Source organism: Pempheris klunzingeri, chromosome 16, assembly GCF_042242105.1.
Source record: "Pempheris klunzingeri isolate RE-2024b chromosome 16, fPemKlu1.hap1, whole genome shotgun sequence".
Lineage (NCBI taxonomy): Eukaryota > Metazoa > Chordata > Actinopteri > Acropomatiformes > Pempheridae > Pempheris > Pempheris klunzingeri.
This window is the reverse complement of record NC_092027.1, coordinates 14,072,438-14,085,345: the sequence shown is the minus strand read 5'-3', so window position 1 is coordinate 14,085,345 and position 12,908 is coordinate 14,072,438. Positions and strand designations below refer to the sequence as shown.

At 43.5% G+C, this 12,908-nt stretch overlaps 2 protein-coding genes across 2 annotated transcripts; both read right to left on the bottom strand.

The window, feature by feature from the left end:
* Window positions 1-5,015: 5,015 nt before the first annotated feature.
* Window positions 5,016-6,615, bottom strand: twist1a (twist family bHLH transcription factor 1a). Its single transcript, XM_070846579.1, has 2 exons — window positions 5,882-6,615; window positions 5,016-5,403 (listed from the first exon to the last, which is right to left on the bottom strand). Exon 1 carries the CDS (start codon window positions 6,458-6,460, stop codon window positions 5,909-5,911), a length of 552 nt encoding a protein of 183 aa, XP_070702680.1. The 5' UTR covers window positions 6,461-6,615; the 3' UTR covers window positions 5,016-5,403; window positions 5,882-5,908.
* A 2,056-nt stretch (window positions 6,616-8,671) lies between these two features.
* Window positions 8,672-11,470, bottom strand: LOC139215851 (uncharacterized). Its single transcript, XM_070846883.1, has 2 exons — window positions 11,383-11,470; window positions 8,672-9,159 (listed from the first exon to the last, which is right to left on the bottom strand). Exons 1-2 carry the CDS (start codon window positions 11,468-11,470, stop codon window positions 8,672-8,674), a joined length of 576 nt encoding a protein of 191 aa, XP_070702984.1.
* Window positions 11,471-12,908: the final 1,438 nt, after the last annotated feature.

The following is a 12,908-nucleotide window of genomic DNA, read 5'->3' as shown; positions in this document are numbered from 1 at the left end:
GGCATTTAGGCCTGTTTTACAGGGCCTGAAAAAAACATGCAAATGGTTCATGTGACACCAAACGCCAGGCTTATAAAATCACACAACCAACACCTTCTGAGAGAGAGGAGAAAGTGAGACAGAGACATAGAAACAACAGCCAGAAAAGCAAATATAATGTTCTAATATTAAACTTTTTGCAACGTAAAAAAAAAAACCACACACAAACTGATTCAGAGCACAATTGGCTAGAAAAATGCTGGCTGACGATAATCACTGCATCAGCAAGACTTTGTTTTCTTACAGACCCGGCATCTTTCTCTTTGTCTAATGGGGTTTTCCTTCTTTATAAAAGTACACTCACGCTCTCTGGCACTGCACACACACTTTCCGTCAAACTTGTACATAGCGAGGCATGATGAGTGTTATTGTATTTGTGTGTAGAGGTAAACAAAACTGGGAGAAAGGGAGGGAGAATGAAGAAGAGAAGGAAATGAGAGAGAGGAAATATTAAACAGAGCGAAGAAGATTATATGATAGATAAAAGGAGAGAGTATGATGAAGAGGAAGGGAGGGGGGAGGATGGGGATTTGGGATGGGAAAGAGGGAGAAAAAGAGAGGTGGAAAGACACAGACAGACCACCTCAAAGTAATGAGAGAGGTACAGAGGAGGGAGAAATAAAGAAGGTGGAGAAAGACAGGGAGAGACCACCCCACAGTGAACACCATAGGGAAAGCTGCAGATTTCTCTCCCAGCACAGCTCCCCTTAGACCAACACTGAGGCTTTAGTCGCTCTAGCTGCCAAGTCATCCCTCACTTTACCCTCATGACAGGGGCCCTCAGAACGCCAGTAAACTATGACTGTGCTCTGGTTATTACTTTCAACACAGCTCAAAGCTAAAAAATTTTATATAATCTGGGATGATGCAACACTCTCGGCTTGTGCGCGATGATGAATCTCTGGGCAGAGTCAGAACAATCCACTTTACAAATAACACAACAAGGAAACATACATTTCCTCATTGAAAGCCACACTCCAATCACTGTGAATGGACCTATGTTGAGCCAAACAATGCCCTGTCTCTGTGGAAATAACACACAGTGTGTTGTGCGTGACCTCAGGCTTTTCCATACTGATAGTCCATAGATCTGTGCATGATAACAGAGCAGTGTGGTTTTATAAGGTAAACATGGAGAAACCCCCTTCCATCTCCATCAATAGACCCCCTAAAGTTCCTAATTTTAACCCAGAATTAGACATTCAAACAACTCAAATCCAATAGAGGAACTTTGTATGGGTTTGAGGTAAATTAAGTTAGGAGAAAGAGCCTATGTGTTTGACCGAGCCGTGCTGGTCTTTGATAAAGCGCGTATGTTTATATTCGTAAAGCGGGGGTCACTGTGATATTGTCTGGTATGTGGAGAGTTATAAGAGGCTCGCGCTTAACTCAATCTGCAAGATAAACAGCCCCGGGCAGGAGCACTGAGAGGATTCATATAAGTTGCTCCCTTCTTCCTGCCCCCTCTTCTTGACTTCTCTTCATTGTTTTCTCACTTGTTGGTTGTCTCATTCATTTTCGAACTCGGACATTTTTCCTCCTACACAGTTCTCCACTATCCAAGCTCCATCCCTCTGTGCTCCTCTGTCCATCCATCTCAGAGGTATTAGTGAACTGAGTGGGTACTTTGTGGAGGTGAATGTGGTGGCTCGTGGTCCAGCTGGGGGTCGCTGTGGTATGGGGACAGGGTCAGTCTGAGAGGTCACAGGTCAGGAATAATGGGTGCAGTTGGCACCGTCCTCAGGGAATGTGTGTGTGTGAGTGCTCATTATGTTACTGGGCCAGTTTTTTACCCCGACTTCCTTTCTGTCACTTCACTGTCACTCTGTTCCTTCCTGCTTGCTTTAACATGGCCTCTGGCTACCCCTATTTATTTGGAGTCAAAAGAAGCTCTTCATCACCTTCATGTTTCCCAAAAAGTTGTGCGACTCACAAGGCGAAGATTTTGAGAAATGGTAAAAAGTGACGCAGCAGAAGCTGAGATATCCTGACTTTTAATCCCTTGTCTGGACTGGACCTTAAAATTTTTCATAACGCAGCTCTGTGGCATCTCTTATTAGACCTCAATGCCTCCTTAAAGCCCTGTCAAACCCCACACTCCCAGTTTTTAATATAGTCTTACTGTTAAGAAATATCTTTCTAGTCAAAGCCAAGATGACCCTGATGACACCATCTGGGTTAGTTTTTGGACTTTGAGAAGTGATTCAAGACATTATACAACTGATTTCACAGGTTGAGCAGTACTCTGCTGAACATGTTTAGAAATAATGATAATGAAGCCTATTGTGTTTTGAACAGGAATTTCTAGACTCTCTAAACCAAATCAATCATTTTGTGAATGTTTCTGTATTGTTTTCTATACGGCATTACATCAAACTGATTAGGTGCTTCCTATAAGTGTCACAAGATTTCATATTCAATACGTGCACATTGTAGACCAAAGGCAGACTCAATCAGTCTTAATATGCTCACAGTTTCTTCTATATACTAAAAACAAATTAGTACCTGTACTCCATCTTCACCCAGCTACACATACAGTATATAGACTTGACACACACACACATACACACACTAACTGCTTCAGGTTGAGATGAAACACAGATGATAATTAGCTTTAATGGAAACCAGACTTGCAAATCTAGTCTCCTTTTCTCCCCCTGCATGAGTGTGTGTGCATGCGTGTGTGTGTGTGTGTGCATGCGTGTGTGTGTGTGTGTGTGTGTGTGTGAGCGTGTGTGTGTGTGAGTGTGTGTGAGTCCAACTTCCTCTACCCCCAGTCTTTTTGTGGTGTTGAGGGTTAATGTAAACCAGTTTCACAGGGAACTTCAGAGAGAGGTGGAAATGAGGGAGACAGAAGGCTAAGAGAGGTAAAAGTAGAGGTTAGACAGGTAGCCCTCTGCTGGAGTGTTTAAACCACCAAACAAACAACAATGTGGCCCTACTGTCGATGTAGAGGGGTGAGAAATTCATGTTGACAGAGATTTACAGCTCCTGACATTATTAAAACACACACAGGCCTGCACCTTTGACTCTGCGATCAGTTTAAGGACTGCAGGCCCGAAGGAGAGAGATATAAAACTGTGATTAATGAGCGGGAGAGAGTGTGAGTGTCAGTCATCAAAGACTCTATCATTGCACACTTAAATCCAGACAGCCAGATGCCTTCACACTGATAACAAGCGGTCATCCTATTACCTTCAAACATCAAAGGGGGGCAGGAGCTGAGTTGCAGGAGCCCTCTCCCCCCCCTCCCCTCTCTGTGGAATGTATTTCCCTGTTTGGTAGGCGTGAGAAATCTTCCTCTGTGTGTGTATAACCTATATGCGTGTGTGTGTGCGTGTGTGTGTGTTTTGAAGCCTCAGAGGTGACATTCCTCCGTGTCAGAGCAACAGCCTCAAGTTTAAGATAATACGGCCATGGTGATCTAAGGGTGGGAATCGATTCCCCCCGGTGGCTGGCGAGGGCCTCGGGTCAGAGCTGATGGCTTTACCTTCCGCACGCAACCTGTGATGCAAAAACACAGTAATGCTCCCATAATCGTCCCTCAACAACCCTGTGGAGAGATATGAAACACACTATGAGGTGTTTGCATTGACCTCAGTATCTTTCATCTATTGTATGTCCAACTGATACCACCGCAGTACTCCAGTAATAGCCTGTTCCTTTAGGATCTTTACAGTATCTCATTTCATTCAGTTTCATCATGAAATAGTCGTCTTTACACGTTCAAGAGAAGGATACGTTTGGCTTTTGGCAAGTAATGGCAATTAGGTCCAATTTAGTCCTAGTCTAATCTAGTTCTACCCTCCCTAAATACATACAAGGACCAATTTAAGCACAGAAAAGTCATTAATATTTGTATATGTAGACCTGATGATTATATTTTTTGGCAGGAAGGGTGCAAATGGCTGAGTGATCAGACAGTTCTAATTTTGCTCAAGAAGGCTCATTTTCTGCAGGGTGATGTGTGTGTGGTCTATGGGTGTCCAATTAAGAGAAGATTAATGACTTCAGAATCTTGAATGTCCCTAATGAAGAAATCGTTATTTCTCTCTTACCCAGTTAGTGCAATTCTGTGAAACCAGTAATGAAAATCAAGATTTATACCTATATATATGTGTATATATATATAAAAGTAAAAAGTTGGTAATATTTAGTAGGAATTTGATAAAATAGCAAATGTTTAATCCGACTGCATTAAAAGCCAGCATCCAATGTTTAAAGCCAGTTCTGAGTTAAACATCATACAACTTTCTAAAATCATGTTGTTTTCCCCGTTATCACTGTTATAGGTCTTGTTTGATCATTTGTGATGTTCCGTATGTGAATATTTACTTCGTTTTCATCAAAACTGCAGGTATATGTAATCGCACATGCTATTCAGTTTGCACTGTGACCCCTTTTATCTGTCAGAGGTTTTGGGGTAGCTGCTGTAGCACCTGCAGGAGACTCCCATTCTGACCTGTGGCTCAGAGGACATCTGGGAATATCGCGCATGCCTCCCACAGCTCCACATTCACCCTGTTCAAACAGACCACCAGCTAATTATGGCTTTCCCAGATCCCTGAGCTCAAGAAATCACTACAGAATAAGCCACGGGCGTGAAATGTTTTCTTTTGCCCCCTCCGCTGTGGTTTAGTTAACTGGGATTCAGCAACAACCAATGAAAATAAACTCTCAATGTAGGCCCAGAGTACTGAGACTATGGGAAATGAGTTTGTTTCAAAAAAATGTCAGGTATTTAGAAGTGTTTTTGTGTATCAAATAAGCACCCTCACGCCTTCAGCTGATGGTCTTGGAACTGACCAGTTTATTGCTTTATTATTCAGCCTCTTGTTATAGAGCGTAAATTGAAGGCTATAATGAATATCCAGACGACTAAGAGGTAAGAATGATACTTCCATTTTTTAATTCAAGATATCACCAAATATTTACAACACTCAGAATGTGCAGACTCCAGATCCATTCAGCATTCTGAGATATCCCAAAAATAAATAACTTTTATTGGAGTGGGGGGAAAGGAATTTTGAACCTGTGTAGAAAAATAAATACAAAATACTTCATTTGCTGTGAAACATTGTCACAGGGAATGTGGAATGAATTGTCATTTTTTTTCCTCTCATGTTTCAAAACAGAGCAGTTCCTCAGAGCTCATTTTGTTTTTACAACATTCATAGTCGCAGTGGTCTTTCTTTCTTCATATCCGTCCAGTCTGTCCTAAGTGCTCCCTTGCAAACATAACAGTCCATGCAACGGGAAATATGAAAAGTCCGCTCTCCTCTGAGGCCTGAAGCCCAGTGGCTGGACCTGTTTCAGTCTGTCTGAAGGGTCGGCCTGATCCACTGGGCCTTCAGTCCGGATAATCTGTGAAAGAAATATTGTTTTGATTAAGAAACACAGCCAATACATAGTTATGTGTAGTTTGTACGACTCAGGTAGCAAATTATTTCTTAATGTTTTGTAGACTGTAGCTCATTAGTGGTGATGTAATGATCCATGAGAAAAGCAATATATACATAAATCTATGTTTTCAGGGGAAAATGCATATTTATAAGTAATCAAATATATGGATAGTGAAATATTGGGGTTGTTTTATAAATAATGTGTATTTTTGTACACTCTACAGGGACCTCTTTCTCCTTTCATAACAACATGAAACAGTTTGATGACTAGCAGTGGTGTTTTGGGTGGGTGCTATACAAGTATTGCTGCAAAACTATCCCACATAGAAATTTGTAACTATATTACTTTTATTTTCATTAGGTGTTGGTGCGTAAAGTGCGCATAGGAACATTTTGGCACATCCCTATGCAGGATGAGAAGTGAAAGGCGCTCAGCCTACCGTGCTGTACCATCCGCAGCAGCCCTGTTAGTGGGAGGTTGTAGACAGGGACCACGAACCCCCCATCCTCCAGACCGAGAACGCGTAGCTCAGGCGCTCGTGCGCCACGTAGCTGCAGCTGGTTCCTCGCGCGTCCAGCTCGTCGCTCTGCAGAACTTGGCACAGGAAGTCGATGTACCGGGCCGCGAGCTTCAGCGTCTGGATCTTGCTGAGTTTGTCCGACGGGAGAGTGGGAATGATCTTACGTAACGACGTGAACGCCTCGTTGAGGGACTGCGTCCGTTGCCGCTCGCGGATGTTGGCCATCACGCGCTGCGTCTGTAGGTCATCGAAGGAGGGCTCGGGGCTGCTGCTACCTTCGCTGATGCCGCTCCCTGCGCTGCCGCCTCCCCCATCGGTGCTCTTTCTGCATTTCTTCTTCCCGGGGCTCGAGCTCTCCATGCCTCCTTCCTCCTCCTCCTCGTCCGCGCTCCTCCGCGTCGCTCGCCGCTTCCTGGCGCCTCTCCGCGGCAGCTGACGGTCTGTCTCCTCCTCGCTGTTCCCCGCACTGTCCATCGGGGTGGAGTCCTCCTCCCGCATCGTCTCTTCCAAAACTTTTCTGTGGTCTGCAGGACCGTTATAACCCCTGACCCTGATCCACTGAACTGGTTACAACATCAACAAACACGACAGGTAATAATACGTGCGGCCTGCAGCAGGAGTGTGGGCTTGTATAACAGTAAATCTCGTGCGCCACAGAGAGGGAGAGGTGTCTGGCAACTCCTGGACGACCGTGGCTCTTATAGCGGGGAGCGGGCAGGAGGATTTTGGGGAGCGCTGTGATTGGGTGAGGAGGGATGTAACATAATACTGCAGGAGAAGGAGAGTTCTAGCTATAATATCAGGAATGGTGTTTAAGACATCCAGGCTCCTTTCCACAAGATTGTGCAAGGGGGTGCAGCTGGGGCGGGGTGTTATTGAATCATAGGTGCAGATTAGTGAAAGGACAGTAGGAACTGTCCCGCCTTTAGGAGTGAATTCTTTCTCCCTTGCCCACTTATTTCTGCCTCAAATGCTGTTTTTCCATCAAACTGTATTTATTATAAATTATTCAGAGCATTGGAATACCTTTAGTGTATACATTTAATTAGGACAATAAATCAATAATTTCTTTGTGTTCAGACTATTTTTTGTGCCATTTTTGTGTGATTTTCCGAATCTTTTTATAGTTGCCAGTTGCCAATAAATGAACTTGATTTAACTTATTTCTTATTGCAAGTAAATCAAAGACACGGAGAACATAAACAGAAATTCCTCCACAAACCAGCTGTCTGTTGTAGGCCTCAAGTCTCCCTGTGCAGGTCTAGACACTGCCTGAGCTGGGAGCAGTGGTGGCGATGAAGAATATCAGAGAAACACAGGAGCCTGTCACAGCAGGAGGCCTCTGCTCGTAAGCAGACCGAGGTGTTTATTTTCCCGTCAGCGGGCCCGCGTTGAGGTATGCGCTTAAACGGGTCGGACTCCCACAGGGAGCTCGACACCGAGGCTCAGGTTTAAAAGGCGGGCCGTCCCAGGGAGCTCTCAGGGCGGATCCGTGCTCACAGCGGGGTCGCTGGAGGCGGTGTACTGCTGGAGCTCAATGCAAACACTGGAGGTGATAAAGATGGACTGAAGGGAGAGATTGAAAGAGAGAGAGAGACTCCAGATTCAAACGCGCACGCATGACCACCCAGCTCTGGGGCCTGGAGACACCTCTACGTGTGGCTGAAATTAGATTTGATTTGGCATTTTTCGAAGGTGGTCTGTGGTGTGAATTATCCACCGGGAGGCCTCACCTTTGATGAGGGACGATGATATAGGAGGAGGACCACAGCAGGTCCGGTCTGGTCCCTTTTTATTAGGAAGCGCCTTTAGGGCCTCGATGTCCCTGCACTGAACATTTCAGTCTGGGGGTCAATTCCTCCTCTCCTGAGTTTGTCTCCTCTCTCCCATCACATCCCTCTGACTCAATTTACACCTTAGTGCCAAAGATAATATCCAGGGTCACGCAGTGAGCCTTGAATTTGCTGAATCTCTACTCATTTGCACATGACACGAGGGCTGATTTGGGCTTTTTCTAGCTGATAAATCTTTCTATTTTTTTCTTGCTTTGTTTTGAGGAAACCCTAAAGCTGCTCGTTCTCAGCCACACCTCTTCACATCTGACTATGTTCAATGTCCGCATTAAGCCAGGTGAGGCGAGCTTCTCTGTCTCTCTCTCCAAGGTGCTGAAATGCCACACCTGAAGCTTCAGCCCTGCACAGCGCCCTCCTCCGAAAAGCTACCTGAAATTATATTAAATGTTATTTGTTTCATTTATACTTACAATAATAGTGTGTGCTGTCTTTTCATGCAGCCCAAATTGCATGTTGTTTTCCTCGTAGCCCAATTGTGATGCAGAACAATTAACACAAAGTATCATAGCATACACGTGTATTTTAAAGAATAAGTCAGATCTATTGAGTGAAATATTTGGAGGAGGTTTTCACGGCTTGTTAGGGTCTAAAACTTTATGCCGTTGGCAAAATAATATCTTGCTGTCACTGCTTCTTTTCGAAAGGAGGAAGTTGTTTTTAAAACGTTGTAAAAAAAAAAGAAAAAGTCTGTAATGGTGGAAATACTTCTTTATGTGCGTCTAGTTGTTTGATGGACCCACATCACAGTTGGGATGGCGATGAAGTGAAAGTTAATTTAGTTCACCAGTTTCAGTGTCTTTGTCATCACGGACATCAGTGTTAAACTCAGTCCAGTCCCATATAAATGGATTAAAGTTCATAATGGACTATTTTGATTATTTTGCTCCAGCAGGTCCGTCATGAAGGAGATGTACACGATGGCCAGGCGGAGCGTGTCGATGCGGGACAGTCTCTTCTCGTAGGCGAAAGTGGGCACTTTCCTCCTCAGCTCATCAAACGCTTCATTCAGGCTAAACATCCGCTTCCTTTCCCGCACATTGGCCGCCTGCCGCTGGACCACGGTGATGATCCTCCTCCGTTTGGACTTGCTGAGATTCCCGCTATAGCACCTCGGCGCGCCCATCACCAGATGCTGGTGCTGGTCGTTTCCCAGCTCCGGGCTCCAGGGAGAGTCGCTCAGCCGCGTCTGGCTGATCGGACTGGATGGGGCATCATCCACCTGCTGTTTCGGTTCCAAAGTGTACTTCTGCGCAAAGTCCATCCGGTTCAAATCAGTCACAAAATGTATGAAGCTGGAGTCCACTAAGCGGCCTTGCATCCCTACATTCACTCCCAAACGGCAGCCTGGCAGAGATTATGTCACTTTTATATGTCTGCTATTCAGTCAAGCGCGAAAACTGACGCCGATCAAAGCTTCCAGCGCTGGCTCAAGGCTATCAGCAGACACCGAGGCAGGACAGCATCTCACCAAGTAAATCCAAACTTCTCCAAATCCGGTCGGAGCACGACAGGGTGAGATCCTATTTGGCTCAAGTCCAAGGGCCTTTCCTGCTGTTTTAATAAGTCACTATGCCTCCTCACAGCGCGACATCATTCATGTCCACTCTGGCTCTAAATTGAGTCCATTTCTAACGCTCGCCGGCCTGTGAGTGGGTTGAATCCGAGGAGAGAGACTTAAAAAAGGCCGAGAGGAAGCTGGAGGGCCTCGCCAATTGATGTGCTGTCCTCCTGGAGGCCTTTAATGAGCTTCTGAAGAACGGAGGCTCTTGACAGAGGGTCATGCAGTCTTGTTTGCACTCTCCCCTCTGCTTCAGAGGCTAAATAATGACACTTTTATCACTTAAACAGGCCAGGAGAAGACCAAATAGGACATTCCCTAACAGTCGCTATACACCACAAGCTTTTCTGTTGCAAATTAAAGCAAATAACTGTCCGTTCCCATGGCAGGACTGAGTGCACACAGCAGGGACCGCTGACAGAGCCACTGGTACAACTTATGCGTCTGGAAAGAGTGTTTCACTACAACTCTGCATAGTGAAGACCAAATGTGCCATTGTTGTTGATTATGTTGAGGGTGATGACGATGTGTGACCTGAATACTACAACTTCACATGTTTTATTTGTGTATGAGGAAGTTCTGGGTGGAGGTACTATGCTGTGTGCATCTCTCATTCTGCATTAGTTGACCTGCCCTAATCTGCAGAACTGTTTTGTCCGGATGCTGTGTTAAAACAAAAAACTGGGAGACATTTACAGTGTCAGAGACAGAACTTCTAATTCTAATTGCTTCACATTGCTGGTGAAGTTATGTGGAGAGACACCAACTCCAGTTATGACTCCAAATAGAGTTTCCTTCATATTTTCACCAAATAAAGCTTTTCAAATCTAATTCTATTATACTCAGCCAGTTTGGCTAGGAATACAAACACAGATTTGCCTCATAATTGAATAGGCAGCAGGAAAGGTTGCATTTCAGGAACAGTCTCCAGAGTTTCGGTTTCTTGGAGTCAAATAATTGACTCAAGGGCAACTCAACTATTGTGGTTTTAAGGAAGAGAGACTTGGCCGTCTGAAAAGTTGCTGATTTCAGCTGGTGCTGTGCTTGTGGTTTTTAAAGCCCACTCATAACGACGAGTTGTTCCAATTCAAACTTTTGCTTCTGGATTAATTAGGTAACTGATCACATTAATAGTGTAAAAATGGTCTGATCCCCGTGGATAAGCTCAGAGATTTCTTTCATGCAGTCGGTTAACAGGTGATTGACAGAATGAAGCCGATCTGAACATGTGAATGTATCTGAGAAAAGTTCTTGTGCAGGTTTTAGGTCCGACTGTCATCTTGAATACTAATTGTTGAATAGGCTGCCTATTATGATGTTAGACTGCTTAATTAACGCTGATAGCAAGTTGACAAATGACAACGCTATTTTAACCCCTTATCTTTATCCCATTACTTTGGGCATTATTTAAAAAGCAATGAATGGTTTATGACCAGTTATAATGATGTTGCAGACATATGTAAGGTCATTTAGGTCATATAAGTGTTTAATAATGTCAACAACTATAACTCCTCATATGAAGTGTCTATAATTGGTGTATAAACACAAAACATAGTTTGTGTATACATATTTGTAATCATATGTAATGATATTTCTTCATGAGTTTTGAATAGTTTTAAACCTGTCTGATAGATTGTGTATTTGTATGAATGCTTTATAACAAACTACAAGAAACAGTCATATGTGTAATTATATATGATTTTATATATATGAACTATTAATTGAGTGTTTATACCCTAGTTAAGGATGCTTTTTTTCCGTCATTGCAGACAATTAGAAATCCCTTTATATTTGCTTTTTCGCCAACATTACAATGTGTTATAAACCGTTAATTAAGTGTTTATATTCTACTCCTAAATGCTAAATAGGGAATCAAGAGTAAACAGAAGGTTTTACCAAACATACCAACAGTAACAGTGCCTCATGCATTCCTACGTGACTGTTTCACATACACAAGTGTTAGAGTGTGTGTGAGTGCACCAGTGTCAGTCTTGTATACACACTCAAACCTAAGTGTGTCTTCTCCATCTCCCTCTGCTGCCTCTTCTTCCTCTCGCTCTCTGTTTTCCTGGCGGGCGGATAAACATGATGGGACATTCCGCTGGTTGTCGTGGAAACGCTGAGAAAGCACAGCTGGGCGGGAGAATATGAGGTAATCTCACCCTGGGGCTGCTGGGTAAATATTGGTCTTAAATAAGGAGTAAAACCCCAAAAGAGGCACACAAACACAGACAGACAGACAGACACACACACACACAGACACAGACACACACACACACACACACACACACACACACCTACAGGGGTTTATACCAGTTTTGTCTGAGTGGAAACACACAAGGCCGACCTTCACACAGAGGCTCATAATGGCCCGTTTCCTGCTCTGCTCTGTTACTATTGGTTACACAGAGTGAAATTAATGATGGTTTGTGGTGTGAATAAATGTTTGTGGAGGTAAACTGTGCAGACCTGATAGATAGGATCTCAGAGTGAAACTGAAATTTTGTCATGAAATATGGATATTCAGTTCAGTCCAGTGAATTTTCCTCATTCTAAAGTCATAGGAGTGGCTCAGTGAGACTGTACTTACACCCAGCAGTGCTTTGGGCTAAATGCTAATGTTGGCATGCAAACAGGTATAGTGTTGACCATGTTCACTAGCTTTAGTTTAGCGACTAATTTGCATGCTAACATGCTAATTGGCCTTAAACCAAAGTACAACTGAGGCTGATGGGATTGCCATTAGTTTGTATTTGGTCAAACCTTTGAAGTGATGATGGTGCTAAATGAAAAGTCAGGGAGTCATCAAAGTTACTACAATCCATCCAGAGGTGGACATGGATGTTTGTCACATATTTTGTGTGAACACATCCAACAGCTGTTGAGACATTTTGTTCAAACCCACAGCTGCCAACCTTTTAGTGGTGCTAGAAAAAATTTTTTTTTTAGGATTTGTCCTCTTGGGATCATATTTGTCGGTAGTCTGGATGAAAGAGATGGACTGACTGATACTGCCATTGTTTTTATTGGCCACAATGCTAGTGTGGCTGATAGATAATACATATTTTTGATGAAATTATCAATAACATGGACTCTAAAAGTGTGACAATGAAGCATCAGTTTGTAATTGATATTGTGTGAACCCAAAGTGAATTGACCCAAAATATCCAAATGCTACATAGCACCTCAGTTCATAAATCATACATATGTGTTATCTTTTAGCACATTGCAGAGAGGCCATCCTGACACTAAACCCCTCTTGGATATTGGGTCCATATATCTTCTTAATACCACAGTAAAATCTGAGTAGGCGACTGAGGAAGATCAGACTTTAAATCCTGTGTGTTGGAAAATGTGATTTCACTAATTTAACATGATTGAGTGGGGTAAAAGTGTGAATTTTTAGGATATAAGCATTGTGTTTTCATGCTGAAGCAGTTGTCATGTAGTAGTTTTTTTTTAATATAGAGATCACTAGAGAACAGTATGTGTCCATTGTGCTGCTGCAGCGCAGCCAGAGCTGTTCTCACCATGT

Coding starts and splice junctions, on each gene's coding strand:
- twist1a (XM_070846579.1), bottom strand. CDS start 6,460: ATGCGGGAGGAGGACTCCACCCCGATGGACAGTGCGGGGAACAGCGAG.
- LOC139215851 (XM_070846883.1), bottom strand. CDS start 11,470: ATGTCCCATCATGTTTATCCGCCCGCCAGGAAAACAGAGAGCGAGAGG. Junction 9,160..11,382: donor GATGGAGAAGACACACTTAG/GTTTGAGTGTGT, acceptor AATCTCTGCCAG/GCTGCCGTTTGGGAGTGAAT.